The sequence below is a fragment of the Ylistrum balloti genome, unplaced genomic scaffold (assembly GCF_031769215.1).
Source record: "Ylistrum balloti isolate Yb309-2 unplaced genomic scaffold, AGI_CSIRO_Ybal_v1 Utg370196, whole genome shotgun sequence".
NCBI lineage: Eukaryota > Metazoa > Mollusca > Bivalvia > Pectinida > Pectinidae > Ylistrum > Ylistrum balloti.
This window is the reverse complement of record NW_026782173.1, coordinates 1,629,601-1,646,618: the sequence shown is the minus strand read 5'-3', so window position 1 is coordinate 1,646,618 and position 17,018 is coordinate 1,629,601. Positions and strand designations below refer to the sequence as shown.

The window sequence follows — 17,018 nt, the reverse complement described above, 5'->3', positions numbered from 1 at the left end:
GCTGACCCTTTTCTTACTCTGATGCATAGAGATCCAAAATTCAATCAGATAGATTCAGATGTTGTGACAAAAAGACTTGCTGCAGATGAAATTGCCAATCAGGCCAAAGGTTACCAGAACATGACTCTCTATGTGATGGGGTAAGATCCTATGTGGAGAGTAAAAGGGAGAGAATTAGGAACTGCATATTAATCTGATAGATTAGATGTGATCAAAAGAAAATTTTTGAACTGGGAGAACAGCATTAGCTCTTATTTTCTCACAACCTTGAGCTACTTACAAATGGTCAGGATGAAATTCTCAACTTTCAACAAACTGTTTAGTGGTTAATATACTGGTGCAAGTTAAAGTTTCCATTTCTAGTGCCTGGATGAAGTTTGAATGAAGGAAGTAAGGAAACTTATCTTTTTTTCTATCATCTTAAAACATCCTCACAAAAACTCACACATTTTATTGATTGAAGCAGACTGACATTCAAACTTTTTGGAGAAAACTAAGACTGATTCATCCTTTGAGCACAATCAGAAAATTTAAATTGGATTAACACTTCCAAAAGAAAAGTATTAAATAACAAATGCAAGTTTTACCCTATATTATGCATGGTGTCAAGTGTACCCATTCTTACAAAATTTTCCACTGAAATTATTTTCTTGTACAAAAATTCAGCAAAAAATTCTTGCAAATTAAAAAAAAACTAGAATATGGGTGTGAAAATGGGAAAAAAATAATTCCCCAACTGTAATTCCAATATCAGAAGCTCCACCAGGCTGCATGTTATAACAGCTGATGTGCAGAAGCAACTGTAAGAGGCCACCACTTGAGTCAATGACACACAGGGGACCTATAGCAAGGCGAAAGCATATCTCACATTTCACAGCACAATACAAGTAAACCCCATTAATGGATCACAAAGACAGAGCTCACTGGTATATTTTGTGCTCAACATTCCCTTGTGGTACGTCCCAGACAAAACAAACTTCAGCGACCATCTTTCCAGTAAATGGTAGTCTTTTCCCCTACAAATGAAGTCTTTCTCTCTGCAAAACAGGTCTGCTTGACTACCTAATGCCAAGAAAACTTTAAAGCGTATGTCACCAAATGAAATGGGTAATGTGCTCAAAAGGATTTTGTCCGAAAGAACAAGATAGGAAGAGACGTCACGTCAAAGTTATATATATCTTTGTCTCTACTCACTTCCTATACTTATCATTACCTCCTACACCACAGAATATATTCTAGAGTATCTGACATAAAATACAGTAGCTTAATATTTTGTCTTTCTCCCACAGCAAGTCACTGTGTTTCTGTCAAAGAAAATAGGAGTGATATAATGGAAGTTAATATCAGTAGCTGTTTCACAAACAATTGTTTATAGAAAAATGTCTTAATTCCAATAAATCAATCAATCAATCAAACAAAAAAAAACTGATCTTTTATCTATCAACTTTCTGCAAGTCAAGAAATATCTCAATCCGGTTAACTTGAGGCATACCGAGATGGAAGAGATGTCTCTAGTTGTGATCAATGAGAAGGATATAAAGATATGCCTTCTAGACACTTCATCTACAATCCATTAGTGCTGATAAATTTGGTGGAAATCAAATGCCAGCTAAGCAAATATGGCTTAAATGACACATTTTCTCAGCAAACATCCTCATCAAGATGCTTTTAGATTGTTAGAACACTGTTTCCGTTAAGTTTGTGGTTGGAACAAAGTCACAGATTACATCATGATAAATGTACAGAACCCAACAAATCTCAAGGTAAAGAAGTTTCACTAAATTCTGAAAGGAGTGGATGTGTATGGTTTTAAAATCAAACACAGCACAGTAATATTTGTCTTCTATCATTCAAACATCACAAACATATTTATCTGATAATAAAAGAGTATCTGAAACACAAGTTAGAACTTATACAACACAAGAGATTTGTTGTCCAAGATAAACCCTTAACACATTTAAGTGAAATATACATTTAGTAAATAAGAACAAGAAAATGTTCCCTGAAGGATTTTGACACTCACCATACAATCAGGATTGGTTATTGAGAAGTTGGATATTTTCCTTTCTTATTTCATATTTCCTCTAATCAATCTTAATTATAATGTGACAGATTGTATTGAAAGGAGACTTGTGTACACATGATAACATGAATAAGTAAGATAAAAAAAAAAGTAGCCAACCAGTCAAGCTAAAAAAACAGGTTATCAATTTCAAAGTATTTTTATCATAACAACCTACCTACCAGCAATTTCTTCTTTTCAAATCAATCCTAAAATTTATCATGTACAGTTAAGAGCCAAGGGGAACTTACAAATGAAATTAAAGAACAATTCATTAGAAACTTCACATGTCTAAATCCAAAATGGCCACCACTCAGCCATCTGGATTTCAAAATCAGTCTCAAAACCAAAATATGAGCAAACATATGCCTGTAAATAGGGGGCTAACTCAACTCAGTTTATGATGATGATCTGTTTTTCTGAGAATGACAAGGCAGATTCCAAATTTTTTCAAACAGGGCCACTGGCATGTGATTTGGAAATTCAAATTAAACATTTATCAATTTCATCAAAATTATCAGTTGGTATTTCAAAATATGTAAATCATGTTCAGCATTCATGAACATCAATTAGTATTTAGTATTCTGATTCCAATATGTTTCCATACTGATTTCATGACCCAACAACATTCAATTGATCCTATTCTCATCTATTCTCATGGCAATCCTATTCTCATGGCGATCCTATTCTCATGGCAATCCTATTCTCATGGCAATGTCATTCCTTGATGATACTGTAAGTCTTATGCATCTCAAATGGTCAGAATTATACAGAATACATACGTATGTTAGCATGTGGTAGGTAGCACACACAATGAATGAAAGATTTGATGTAATTCATAAATAATCTTATAGATGAAAAAATGTTGTTCCCATATATTGTTCCTTCTTGTTGGGCCTTTGGATTTTTGCATTGAAATGTTTTGTTTATAGCTTTCCTGTGTAAACATTAATTTCCTAATTTTTTTTTTTTTTTGCATTTAACTGTTTAATCTAGGGGCCTATGTAGTCTATAGTAGAATTCATCAATAAATATTATCTAACCCAGCTAACAACACTACTTTAAGATTTCTTTCTTGCATGATTTACCTAGCGAATTTCACAATTGCAAAAATTAATTGCCGAGAATTAAAACACAGATTCTGTAGACAATAAACACTAGATAGCTAACATTTGGTGTTTTATAAAGTAACTATTTACCTAATGCATACTTTATCCTATATCTATGTCTAAAACAGATACACCTATAAGATTTTTCGTAAATATCAGGAATTATTCAATTCAATGTAAAGACACTTTAGTCCCTTGAATGTTTGATTTTGAGGAGATTGTGTTTTGCCTCACTAAAACACTCCAGTAGAGATCTTTGTTACCTTTATTGTGGATGCCATGCCAGATTTTAGGTGACTCTGACCTTCATATTGCTACCTAAACAAAAGTCAATGAGATGGGTTTATTTCTTTTGTACCATTTGTTGGTCAAATGTCCAAAGTCATTCTGACATATGAACAGGTCACTACTGACTTGGTTCCCTCTGAACCCAGCAGTAAAGTCACCTGTTGTGGCAAAATTAGGGACTGCATATGGGGTTCCCTACACAATTTAAACGAAGGTCGTTGTGCACTCAGAATTTAACAATGATGAATTCACAAAAGATTGTAGCCGTGAATGATAGCTGGTTTATAGTATATGGTTACCAAAACATAGCAATGATACCATTATCATTGCTACCAAACTAACTATTGGACTGGAATTTAAATTCATCTAGACTAGAATAATTTTCTATTGAAGACTGACACCAAGTGACAAAGTTCATTTGTCAAGTCTCAGTTAATATATCCCACTAATTAACCTTTTAAGAATATCCACTGTTTTAAATGATGCGTATGATGTGTTATGAAGGTTATAAATGCTACTTTCTCCTGTAGTCTCCCAGTAAATAAATCCACATTACCATTCATTTCATTTGTGTAGATTTTGCTTTTGTTTTTGTCTTCAGATCTTCATTTGGGCAATTCAAACTTGAAAGAAATGTCTTCTAAGAAAATCTTATTGCATTATTGCATACTAAAATTAATTCATGACCATAGAAACATAACGACCTGTAACCTATAATATACTATGTAAACTGAATATTGACAGGTCGACTGACTGCAGCTCAATCACCATGCTTAATATAATTGATTCAAGGTCACACTGATGCTTAAAGCATTTAAAGCATTTAAATGAAACTGTGATCACTAAACAAGAATCAAACCGATTATGTCGATGGACTTTCAAGAAGATCTTTTGAGAGTTTTGGAAGAAAAGATCACAAACAATAGTTACCAGACAGATTGATACTAATGGATTGATAGACAGACCATAGACAAAAAGCGATTTGATAATATATCATTTAAGCTTGCATAATGTGGCAATATTCAATGGAAGGAAACAAGTAGCTAGAGCTGATATTATGACCAACAAGCATGACAAAGGAGAATTAGATAGCAACACCCACGATTTCAATATCAATGTATTAGCCAGGATACACATACAGCAGATGTCACTGATGACTGAGGTTACATGACAACATGGGGAAAAAGCAGTTTAGATATGATGGGATGCACCTCAACACTGGTATTAGTAGTAAAATCAACTTTAAAGTTCTATTTCTCATTTCTAACACCTTCCTACTCCAACCCCTCAATAAATATGTCTTCAACTCTCTTTAATATATTTTCTTTCACTTGCATTGTCAATGAGTTGAACAACTGACATGTACAACAATAGCTAATACAAAAGTTACTATTTCTTAATTTTCAAACTTTAATTGACACAAGTTGTGGTTAGCCTAATTAACACACAAATATCTATTAACTTCACTGAGTGCTTTTTAGTATCTGAATAACTTTGAATAACTGTTTCAACAGCATTTTCAAACATAATTTGTTGAAGGTGACATTACCTACATGGTACTTACTTAGTACTCACAAAAATCTTGAAATGCTAACAAAGAGTATAATATAATGACTTAAAAAAAAAGGAGATAACAAATGATGTTATACCTCACTCTCTATTGTCCTAAACTCAGGGATCCTTCTGACACAGACTGGTCAATGGTATCTATTCTCACTCACCTTTAAATCCCTGTGGACTATTCCATGTTGGTGACAATAGTTAACACTCTCTAAAATTTGCTGCATGCAGTGACTGAAATATGAAAACAAAGAAACGATCCTAAAATATACACTAAATATTGTGTCATTAGTGGACTAAGGCCATACAAACACACTTTTTACTGTTAATCTAAAGGATCCTACCATACAATCCTTTTATTTAGTATTCCAAAAATACTCCATACTGTATTTAGCTGGCTAATGATCAAATGACATATAAACCACACAATGTATTCTGTAGATGGGCCAGACATTCTGTTGAGGGATTAAATTTAACCTTCTGTACTGCCTGTGGACGGACTAAATTTAGCTTTCCATACTGCCTGTGGATGGACTAAATTTCACTTCAAGAATTGCCTGCAGATATACTAAATTAAACATTTTATACTACCTCTACATGGACTAAATTTAACTTTCCCTATTGCCTCTAGACTGAATAATTAAACTTCCCGTAATGTCTATAGTTGGCTTATGTATTACCTGTAGAGGGACTAAATAAAACCTTCATACACCTTAAAGATGGACTAAATCTATCTGCCTGTACTGCCTGTGGACGGACTAAATTTAACTTTCCATACCGCCTGTGGATGGACTAAATCAAACTTCCTGTACTGCCTGTAGATAGACTAAATCAAACTTCCTGTAATTCCTATGGACAGACTAAATTTAACTTTCCCTACTGCCTGTTGACAGAATCACTTTTTAAAATCTGCTTGCTGACATAGATGGTCTAATATTCAAAGTACCGCCTGGAAATCCTATCCCTCTTAACTCAAGATATAATGTCTTCCTTATTTATTTAGTCAACTAGTTTACAATCATTCACAGTTTTTCCTAGTGATGTTTCCATAGACACTCAAAAACTTCCTCACTCAAAAGTCCTTTTCACTCAATATTGTAATTATATGTTGGAGAAAATACTGAGACTTCTTTAACAAACCTGATTAGTAGTACATACTACAAAGATATTGACTAGGTTATTGTTTAAGTGTAGAATATTTTTGGTTTCTGGTATTTAGATCTCAGCTATGAAGCACCAAGGAGCATTTTTTCAGACAGAACTGTTCTATGTATAAATATAATAAGCCATGCACAAAAGGACTGTATGAGAGACAATATGGATGAGTACTGCACAGAATTTAGGCTTAGCTGACCAGGCGGAGCAAACCGTCAGTGGACTATAGCTACTGATAACACTGGCGAGCCAACTGACCACAGACTACTGACAAATCACTAGGCAGGCAGATGACTGACAGCCAAACTTCACTCAGAGAAAAGTCAGCTCACCCACCTTTAAGTCACGATGGATTACAACATGATGATGACAATGGTTTACACCTTCTAAGATTTGCTGAATACAGTGACTGAAAAGTGGAAATGTTTAATTCACTCACACATGCACATAATTTTATTGTCATTGCACCACATTGTTTATTTTTGAATCAAAACAATTACCAAATGTTACATTTATCTCAGCATGCAGGTGACTGTATTTTCTGCTCACCAATTGAAGTTTTTGTTGTACCTTACAGCTGAGATTGCTTCAGTCCATCTCTTGTTTTTCAGCGATTTTTTATGTTGTACCCACAACTTTATCTTTTTTCAGCTTGTTGTATCCTTTAAAGTTAGTTTCAGCTCATATGCATTTCTGTTTTTACCCTACATTTACATTTACTTGCCCACTTTTTCTGTAATCCTGCCTCCTATTGCTGTTTTATCTGCCCCCTTGTCCACTGTTTGATTTAGTTCCTATGTATTGTTGCTTTCGATCACATGCATTAACACATGGCTTTTTAAACCCCAACTTCTGTTATTTTTATGCTATTAATGGCCTTGTAGTTTGTTTCAGCTTGTGTAATGTTGTTTTTTTATCCTAGTCCTACCTACTTGCTTTCAGTTTACCCTTCCTATTTGCTCATAGTGTGTTTCAGCCCACCTGTCATTTTTTGATCCCACACAATGATTCCTAGTTTGTTTCAGCCCATCTATTGTTGCTTTGATCCTGTCCACTTGCTAAATTGACTTTCAGCCTACTTATTATTGCTTTGATTCCTCTCATTTCTTTTAAAAATCTTGCCCATTGGCTCATAGTTTGTTTCAGTCTACCTACTGCTGTTTTTGATTCAACCTATTTGTTCTGTTTGTTCCAGCTCATCTGTTGGGGTTATTTTTTATCCTAGTCCTACACACTTGCTCATAAATTGTTTCAGCCCACCTACTTTATTGTATAGAATCTGAATTTTCACAAAAGTTCAAACCGGTATGAAGTAACTGAAGTAAAAAATCAATTAAATCCATGAACAATAAATTAACAAGTTTAGAAATTCTCACATTCTGTCAGTATCATTAAAATGATTACAAGTTTATTGATGATCTGGAAGAGCAAGTTCCCCTTGGAGTCTGAGATGATAGTGTTATCTTACTCTGGAGGATTAGGTACACACTTCCCTATAATGACATCTACTTTAGAATATAATACTGTAATTGTGCTTATTTCCACTGGGGGTTAATTTCACGACTTCAATAAGCAAACTGTACATACAAGGTCAATTTCAAGATCAATGAAGCTTTGCATATCTAATGTATATTTTGATAAGTAAGAAATATGTCACAAATAAATGCATGGAAGAAATTTACGCAGCTAAATTACTTCTGCATATTTAGTGTAAATTCCCCCATAAGTAAATTTCCATCTTTATAGCATGTGACAGCTTCTAGTTCAATATTTCACAACTCCCTCAGCATATCTTTATACATGCTGTACATGGAAACTTTAATCATATCAAAAGTTCAGGTTGATGGCTCTTAAGGATATTTCCCTTTAATATATTCCCTTGCTAAATTAAATGTTTTCCCTTGGTACCCTACACAACTATCTGTTGATGTCCTGATCCCAACTGAGTTTGGTGTCCATGCTCAATTCAAACAATTTCATAAGCCAAACTAAATCTATTTGAACCAAGTGCTGAATATAGATTCTATGTAACAATCAATAGGACACACTCCTTACTTTGGTGGCATGAGTATAGAAAATGCAAGGATATGGAAATTCATAAACCCTCATCTATCATCAAAATAAATATCTTGCTGAAATAGATTTTGAAAGTTCTGGATGTTTTATTAATGACAATAACAAAATCAATAAGAAGTTAGTTGAATGTTGATCACTGCTAGCCATTTATATGCAGTAAAAGGCATTTTAAACAGAGATATTGGATTTTGGTAGCTTTGATGAGTTATCTGCAAATGAATCCAAAACCAAATTTCACTGCTTGAAACCTATAAAATGTCTTTTAACAGTGCATGCCCCAAAAATTTTCAAAAAATCACTAAAATGAATTGCTTCTGATCTCAATCAAGCATGTTATTTATTTCAATATCAAGCATTTGAATAACTTCCAAAAAAATCAATCTAAAATAATGCCTCTATTAACATCAAACTCTTCTGCTTTCCTCAATGCTTCTCTTGATTACAGGAAACTTTCTATCTCCCATATTTTTGTTTAGACTCTCCTCTACAGAGTAAGATAATCCTAATATTTTATCTCCCCTTTAATGTGTAAGATATTCCTAGTATTTAATGTCCCTTTTACAGAGTAAGACATTCCTGGTATTTAATGTCCCCTTTACAGAGTAAGATATTCCTGGTATTTAATGTCCCCTTTACAGAGTAAGATATTCCTAGTATTTAATGTCCCCTTTACAGAGTAAGATATTCCTGGTATTTAATGTCCCCTTTACAGAGTAAGATATTCCTGGTATTTAATGTCCCCTTTACAGAGTAAGATATTCCTGGTATTTAATGTCCCCTTTACAGAGTAAGATATTCCTGATTTAATGTCCCCTTTATTCCTGGTATTTAATGTCCCCTTTACAGAGTAAGATATTCCTGGTATTTAATGTCCCCTTTACAGAGTAAGACATTCCTGGTATTTAATGTCCCCTTTACAGAGTAAGATATTCCTGGTATTTAATGTCCCCTTTACAGAGTAAGACATTCCTGGTATTTAATGTCCCCTTTACAGAGTAAGATATTCCTGGTATTTAATGTCCCCTTTACAGAGAAAGACATTCCTGGTATTTAATGTCCCCTTTACAGAGTAAGATATTCCTGGTATTTAATGTCCCTTTTACAGAGTAAGATATTCCTGGTATTTAATGTCCCCTTTACAGAGTAAGATATTCCTGGTATTTAATGTCCCCTTTACAGATATTCCTGGTATTTAATGTCCCCTTTACAGAGTAAGATATTCCTGGTATTTAATGTCCCCTTTACAGAGTAAGATATTCCTGGTATTTAATGTCCCCTTTACAGAGTAAGATATTCCTGGTATTTAATGTCCCCTTTACAGAGTAAGATATTCCTGGTATTTAATGTCCCCTTTACAGAGTAAGATATTCCTAGTATTTAATGTCCCCTTTACAGAGTAAGATATTCCTGGTATTTAATGTCCCCTTTATGTCAGAGTAAGATATTCCCTTTACAGAGTAAGATATTCCTGGTATTTAATGTCCCCTTTACAGAGTAAGATATTCCTGGTATTTAATGTCCCCTTTACAGAGTAAGATATTCCTGGTATTTAATGTCCCCTTTACAGAGTAAGATATTCCTGGTATTTAATGTCCCCTTTACAGAGTAAGATATTCCTTGTATTTAATGTCCCCTTTACAGAGTAAGATATTCCTGGTATTTAATGTCCCCTTTACAGAGTAAGATATTCCTGGTATTTAATGTCCCCTTTACAGAGTAAGACATTCCTGGTATTTAATGTCCCCTTTACAGAAAGATATTCCTGGTATTTAATGTCCCCTTTACACAGAGTATTTAATGTCCCCTTTACAGAGTAAGATATTCCTGGTATTTAATGTCCCCTTTACAGAGTAAGATATTCCTGGTATTTAATGTCCCCTTTACAGAGTAAGACATTCCTGGTATTTAATGTCCCCTTTACAGAGTAAGATATTCCTGGTATTTAATGTCCCCTTTACAGAGTAAGATATTCCTGGTATTTAATGTCCCCTTTACAGAGTAAGATATTCCTGGTATTTAATGTCCCCTTTAATGTGTAAGATATTCCTAGTATTTAATGTCCCCTTTACAGAGTAAGATATTCCTGGTAAGACAGAGTATTTCCTGGTATTTAATGTCCCCTTTACAGAGTAAGATATTCCTGGTATTTAATGTCCCCTTTACAGAGTAAGATATTCCTGGTATTTAATGTCCCCTTTACAGAGTAAGATATTCCTGGTATTTAATGTCCCCTTTACAGAGTAAGATATTCCTGGTATTTAATGTCCCCTTTACAGAGTAAGAAATTCCTGGTATTTAATGTCCCCTTTACAGAGTAAGATATTCCTGGTATTTAATGTCCCCTTTACAGAGTAAGATTTATTCCTGGTATTTAATGTCCCCTTTACAGAGTAAGATATTCCTGGTATTTAATGTCCCCTTTACAGAGTAAGATATTCCTGGTATTTAATGTCCCCTTTACAGAGTAAGATATTCCTGGTATTTAATGTCCCCTTTACAGAGTAAGATATTCCTGGTATTTAATGTCCCCTTTACAGAGTAAGATATTCCTGGTATTTAATGTCCCCTTTACAGAGTATTTAGATATTCCTGGTATTTAATGTCCCCTTTACAGAGTAAGATATTCCTGGTATTTAATGTCCCCTTTACAGAGTAAGATATTCCTGGTATTTAATGTCCCCTTTACAGAGTAAGATATTCCTGGTATTTAATGTCCCCTTTACAGAGTAAGATATTCCTGGTATTTAATGTCCCCTTTACAGAGTAAGATATTCCCCTTTACAGGTATTTAATGTCCCCTTTACAGAGTAAGATATTCCTGGTATTTAATGTCCCCTTTAGTAAGATATTCCTGGTATTTAATGTCCCCTTTACAGAGTAAGATATTCCTGGTATTTAATGTCCCCTTTACAGAGTAAGATATTCCTGGTATTTAATGTCCCCTTTACAGAGTAAGATATTCCTGGTATTTAATGTCCCCTTTACAGAGTAAGATATTCCTGGTATTTAATGTCCCCTTTACAGAGTAAGATATTCCTGGTATTTAATGTCCCCTTTACAGAGTAAGATATTCCTGGTATTTAATGTCCCCTTTACAGAGTAAGACATTCCTGGTATTTAATGTCCCCTTTACAGAGTAAGATATTCCTGGTATTTAATGTCCCCTTTACAGAGTAAGATATTCCTGGTATTTAATGTCCCCTTTACAGAGTAAGATATTCCTGGTATTCCCTTTTACAGAGTGGTATTTAATGTCCCCTTTACAGAGTAAGATATTCCTGGTATTTAATGTCCCCTTTACAGAGTAAGATATTCCTGGTATTTAATGTCCCCTTTACAGAGTAAGATATTCCTGGTATTTAATGTCCCCTTTACAGAGTAAGATATTCCTGGTATTTAATGTCCCTTTTACAGAGTAAGATATTCCTGGTATTTAATGTCCCTTTTACAGAGTAAGACATTCCTGGTATTTAATGTCCCTTTTACAGAGTAAGATATTCCTGGTATTTAATGTCCCCTTTACAGAGTAAGATATTCCTGGTATTTTATGTCCCCTTTACAGAGTAAGATATTCCTGGTATTTAATCTCTCCCTTACTGTGTAAGATATTTCTGATTTTGACCTTCCTTTTACTTTAAGATAATCCTGATATTAAAACTTGCCTTTTTCAGTGATTTCCTCCCAGTTTTTGTGTTTTTTATGATGGGCTTGTGTGTGCAACTAAACATGTGCATGCTTATTCCAGTATTATCCTGCTTACCTTGCATCTGCCTCACTGTAAAATTCCCTGGCTACAATGTCTTCAAACAATTCGCCTCCTGTTACCCTGAAATACAATTAATTCAACATGAAGTCAACACAACATGTTCTCTAGAGGAATATACAATAGATATTTTCCCCTCATATTTTCAGAAACAGAAACATTGCCACCTCTGGGTTTTAAATTGAATATATGGTAGTAATCTCATCAATGTGACCAGGATATCTGCTTTCAAGCTTTTGCAGAAGCCTCCTGAGAACTAGGAAAAGTGTCATGCTCAGCTATGTCAACATCGCACCAAGCCAGAGTCAGACAGTAGACCTGGCACAACATTAAACATCACAATCTCTCAACAGATAATTTTCAGAAGAAAAATCTATTATGTAAGTTCTATAAGGATTCCTCATTTACTTATCAAAACCCCTGATAGAAGCAACCCAATGAAAACTGCTTTAAAATATAAATCAACTCCAATTTTCCATCACCTGAACACCAAGAAAGTGATTGCTAAACCAAACACTATAATATGACTATACCAATCATTACAGCTATAACTACAGTGGGACTCCATCAATCACTACAGCTATAACTACAGTGTGACTCCACCAATCACTACAGCTATAACTACAGTGTGACTCCACCAATCACTACCGCTATAACTACAGTGTGACTCCACCAATCACTACCGCTATAACTACAGTGTGACTCCACCAGTCATTACAGCTATAACTACAGTGTGACTCCACCAATCATTACAGCTATAACTACAGTGTGACTCCACCAATCATTACAGCTATAACTACAGTGTGACTCCACCAATCATTACAGCTATAACTACAGTGGGACTCCACCAATCATTACAGCTATAACTACAGTGTGACTCCACCAATCATTACAGCTATAACTACAGTGGGACTCCATCAATCACTACAGCTATAACTACAGTGTGACTCCACCAATCATTACAGCTATAACTACAGTGTGACTCCACCAATCACTACAGCTATAACTACAGTGTGACTCCACCAATCACTACAGCTATAACTACAGTGACTCGCCAATAATTACAGCTATAACTACAGTGTGACTCGCCAATAATTACAGCTATAACTACAGTGGGACTCCACCAATCACTACAGCTATAACTACAGTGTGACTCCACCAATCACTACAGCTATAACTACAGTGTGACTCCACCAATCATTACAGCTATAACTACAGTGTGACTCCACCAATCATTACAGCTATAACTACAGTGGGACTCCATCAATCACTACAGCTATAACTACAGTGTGACTCCACCAATCATTACAGCTATAACTACAGTGTGACTCCACCAATCACTACAACTATAACTACAGTGACTCGCCAATAATTACAGCTATAACTACAGTGACTCGCCAATAATTACAGCTATAACTACAGTGGGACTCCACCAATCACTACAGCTATAACTACAGTGACTCGCCAATAATTACAGCTATAACTACAGTGTGACTCCACCAATCACTACAGCTATAACTACAGTGACTCGCCAATAATTACAGCTATAACTACAGTGACTCCACCAATAATTATAATTATAGTTACAGATGTAACTGTTTGTCTAGAATGAAACTGATGTGTTTTTTATTTAACACTGGCTTACCCAGACAAATGTACAGAAAATGTTACCATCAATCTATCACAGATCTAACATGACCTACCCATATTTATCATTCCACACAGTCCTGTCTGACCTTGTTTACACTGTCTCTATGAATGTATTATAATTTCATGTAAATGGGTGCTTTTTGTTGTGAATGTTTTATTCAAGCCAACAATATAATCACAATCTTTGTACCATGATAGGAAATATAACAACTGACCTTGGTTTCAGAAAATCAATAATATCTCATCAATCACAAACAAAAACCCTGACCTTATTAGTGCTGGGTTCAATAATGCCGATGCACCTCATGATGCATGTTAACAATAACAAATAGGAGGTCAGAATTAAGGGCTCAACACTGTTAATTAACTTAACAGGGTTTATCATGTGCCTTAGAATTCCTAAAAATTCACAAATTCACACAATAAGAATGTGAATATAGAAATGGTGAATAAATTTGTTGAAGAATGTGGATATTGAGTGATCATGCTACAGAATCTTTATTAGGAAATAATGTGTGTATATAGATTGTTGACATATATTGAATAAGAGGCCTAGCGGCCTTGACAGTCACCTGAGATATGCAATATTGAATATAAAGGATAAAGAGTAAGCAGTTTTCAAGTGTTGAGAAAAAAGAAATTGTGCATGCCATGAAAACTGTCATTCTATAGTAATAATTTTACACAGTTACTTCCAATGAGAATTAAACAATGTTAAATGCAAATTTGAGACTCTTGGGCCATAAAATTCACAATCTTGGTAAAGCACTTTAAGATCTTTCAATCCACGAAAAACATCTGATTCTATTATATCTGGGAGTTGAGCAGAAATTTTCTGAAATCCGACTCAGTTTAACCCCTTTTGGCCCTACCAAGCAGCCCCTGGGGGTCAGCCAGAATCAGTATAAGCATACCATCAAGCTATCATCCTTTGTTTATAATTTTAACCAAGTTTGAAATATTTCCAATGAAAATTAAACAAATATGCTCAAAAATATACTTTTCCTATGTAAGCTACAGTAAACTTTGAACTTGACCACTCCCCATGGGGAATTGTGAGACCCTGGGACCATTGAATTCACAATTTTGGTAAAGCACCTTAAGATGCTTCCATCCATAAAGAGCATTTGATTCTGACATATCTGGGTGTTGAGTTGATTTTTGAAATTTGAGTAAATTTGATACCTTTACCTCTGCCCTTCAGGCCTCTCCTGCAAGTTTACAGACACATGATGCTTGACAAAGGTGATCGTAAGTATCAAATACTGTGGGAGTAGAGGTCACATGATACATCCAGATAGATGAAGTTGAAGTCAAATAGTGTAGGTGTAATTGTAAATTAACACAGGACAGGTATTCTTGTAATATGTTACAAATTGGTTTTATTCCAATACAAACAAAGACAGGACACAGAACAAATATAATTGTACAGTATAAGGCAGGGCAGTGAACAGGCTGCTGGAATTTGATCAATAGCTGATGTTGCCATTCTGTACAAAAATTGTACAACTGCGAAAGACAAACATAAATGCAAATTTTAATACAAATTTAGAATTAGAAACATCAGAGCAAAACAATGAATTATACAGCATCATACAGCTGTTTCCTCCTTTAGTAATTACAGGACTTGTCAACTCATTTTTTACAAAATTAAACCTACACAAATAGGGCTCTTATAATCACAATAAATTTCTGAAAATCTAGAATACAGCAAACCTATTACTGACCACACAAGTACTGCATGTGTTATCCAACTATAACAGAATTTGGTCATGTGATCATTGTTGTGATGTCTATGTATCTTACTGTGACAACACTGACTGCAGACCAAGGGCTTCATAAACACACCTTTGTTCGGAAGCTAAATAAATATCTAAATATAGCATCTCTCGTCTTTTCAGATGTAAATATATGTAATGAATGCTTTAGCAAATAGCGTTATGGTTTTATTTTGATATTGCTGGTTAATCACAGCACTCCACAGAAAACACTGGTAGTATCAAGGTATGATTGCTATATAGATGCTCCATTACACCACACTAAAACTTAAAACATTTGTGACATAATCATTTTAACACATCTCAAGTATGATCCGCTTTGATTCCTTCACACGTTACATCCTCCTCCAGCCTGCCTAGAGCTGTATAAGAGATGTCCATTAACACCACACTATCTGTCACCCTTCCATCTTATGTCACTGGTGGGTGGGGTTCAAAATAGTGCCAAACACATGGCAACAAAGGGTTGAAACATTCAACAGTTAATTTACTGCTAATTAGGTAGTAAACTAACCAAGGAGATGTCAGTGCCTCTCCTTTAAGTACTTTATCACAGATCTTTTAACCAAACTGAAAACACTTCCACTAACTAATCAAAGTGAGGCAAATAGTCCAAATGAAGTTGCAACTATTGATAACAATAGACAAAATATTTGATGGAAGACACTGAAAAATCCATTTTACACACTGAACTCTTAAATTGTTAAAGACATGAACTAAATTCACGGTTAATCTGAAAATTATTAAAAGTTCCTGCCAAATGTCAAAATCTACCCAAACTAGCATAGAGTTGTTCATATCTCCAATTTTGTCATGATTAGTATTATACACTTTATAATATTTAGATAGTTTGGCTGCTGAAACACTTGTACTTCCTGAGAAATGGAGCTGTCAAGCAACGTGTGACAGTGATTTGAATGCCACCACTGATAGAGAAGTAATACATTAGTCTGGTGTCTGCACTTTCATTGCAGCCAGACAAAAAACATCAACCTCAAATAGAAATTGTCTCTTTTGTGATCATACCTATTAGCTGATCAAATTTGCCCGGTCCCAGCAGGTACCTCATAACAGATGAAAAATGTAACACAGACAGATCACCTAAGACTAAGCTGTACTGGACAGTTCATCCCATTTTATTTTCAAATGTAGTGACCTATTTCTAGATTAAGATCATGAGATACTGCGATGAAACCAAACTATGAGAGGACACACAGTCACTGAAACATATGGATTATATATATTGTCCTTGATGTAGACAATGTTTTTCACCACAAAACTTTTGAAGGACACCCAGATATCAGGCCCACACATATTCAATGTTTTCATCCAGCATTTAGGAAAGTGACTTGAACTGAAGTAGAAATTCTATTCATAAGTATTGCCATTAAATGTTATGCAGCACCATGGGACTTTTTTTTGCACTTTTCTGACAACAACATATGCTATTTTGACACCTAAAATGTACTTTATATGCATAACTTATCCCATCAAATATAAACACAGGAAGAAATCAGTCCTTTTCTTCATCACTTATCACCAATAAAGAAACATGAATTGCTGCTATGCACTATGTT

General features: G+C 34.7%; 1 protein-coding gene across 8 annotated transcripts in view; it reads right to left on the bottom strand.

The window, feature by feature from the left end:
* LOC132551327 (calcium/calmodulin-dependent protein kinase type II delta chain-like) overlaps positions 1–17,018 on the bottom strand; it is a 118,870-nt gene that overhangs the window by 60,511 nt on the left and 41,341 nt on the right. For all 8 annotated transcript variants that reach the window (XM_060215453.1, XM_060215454.1, XM_060215455.1 and 5 more), the window contains exons 5-6: positions 12,011–12,076; positions 5,181–5,253 (exon numbers count right to left, since the gene is read on the bottom strand). In XM_060215453.1, coding sequence (XP_060071436.1) covers positions 5,181–5,253; positions 12,011–12,076 — 139 coding nt within the window. The remainder of the gene's footprint in view (positions 1–5,180; positions 5,254–12,010; positions 12,077–17,018) is intronic.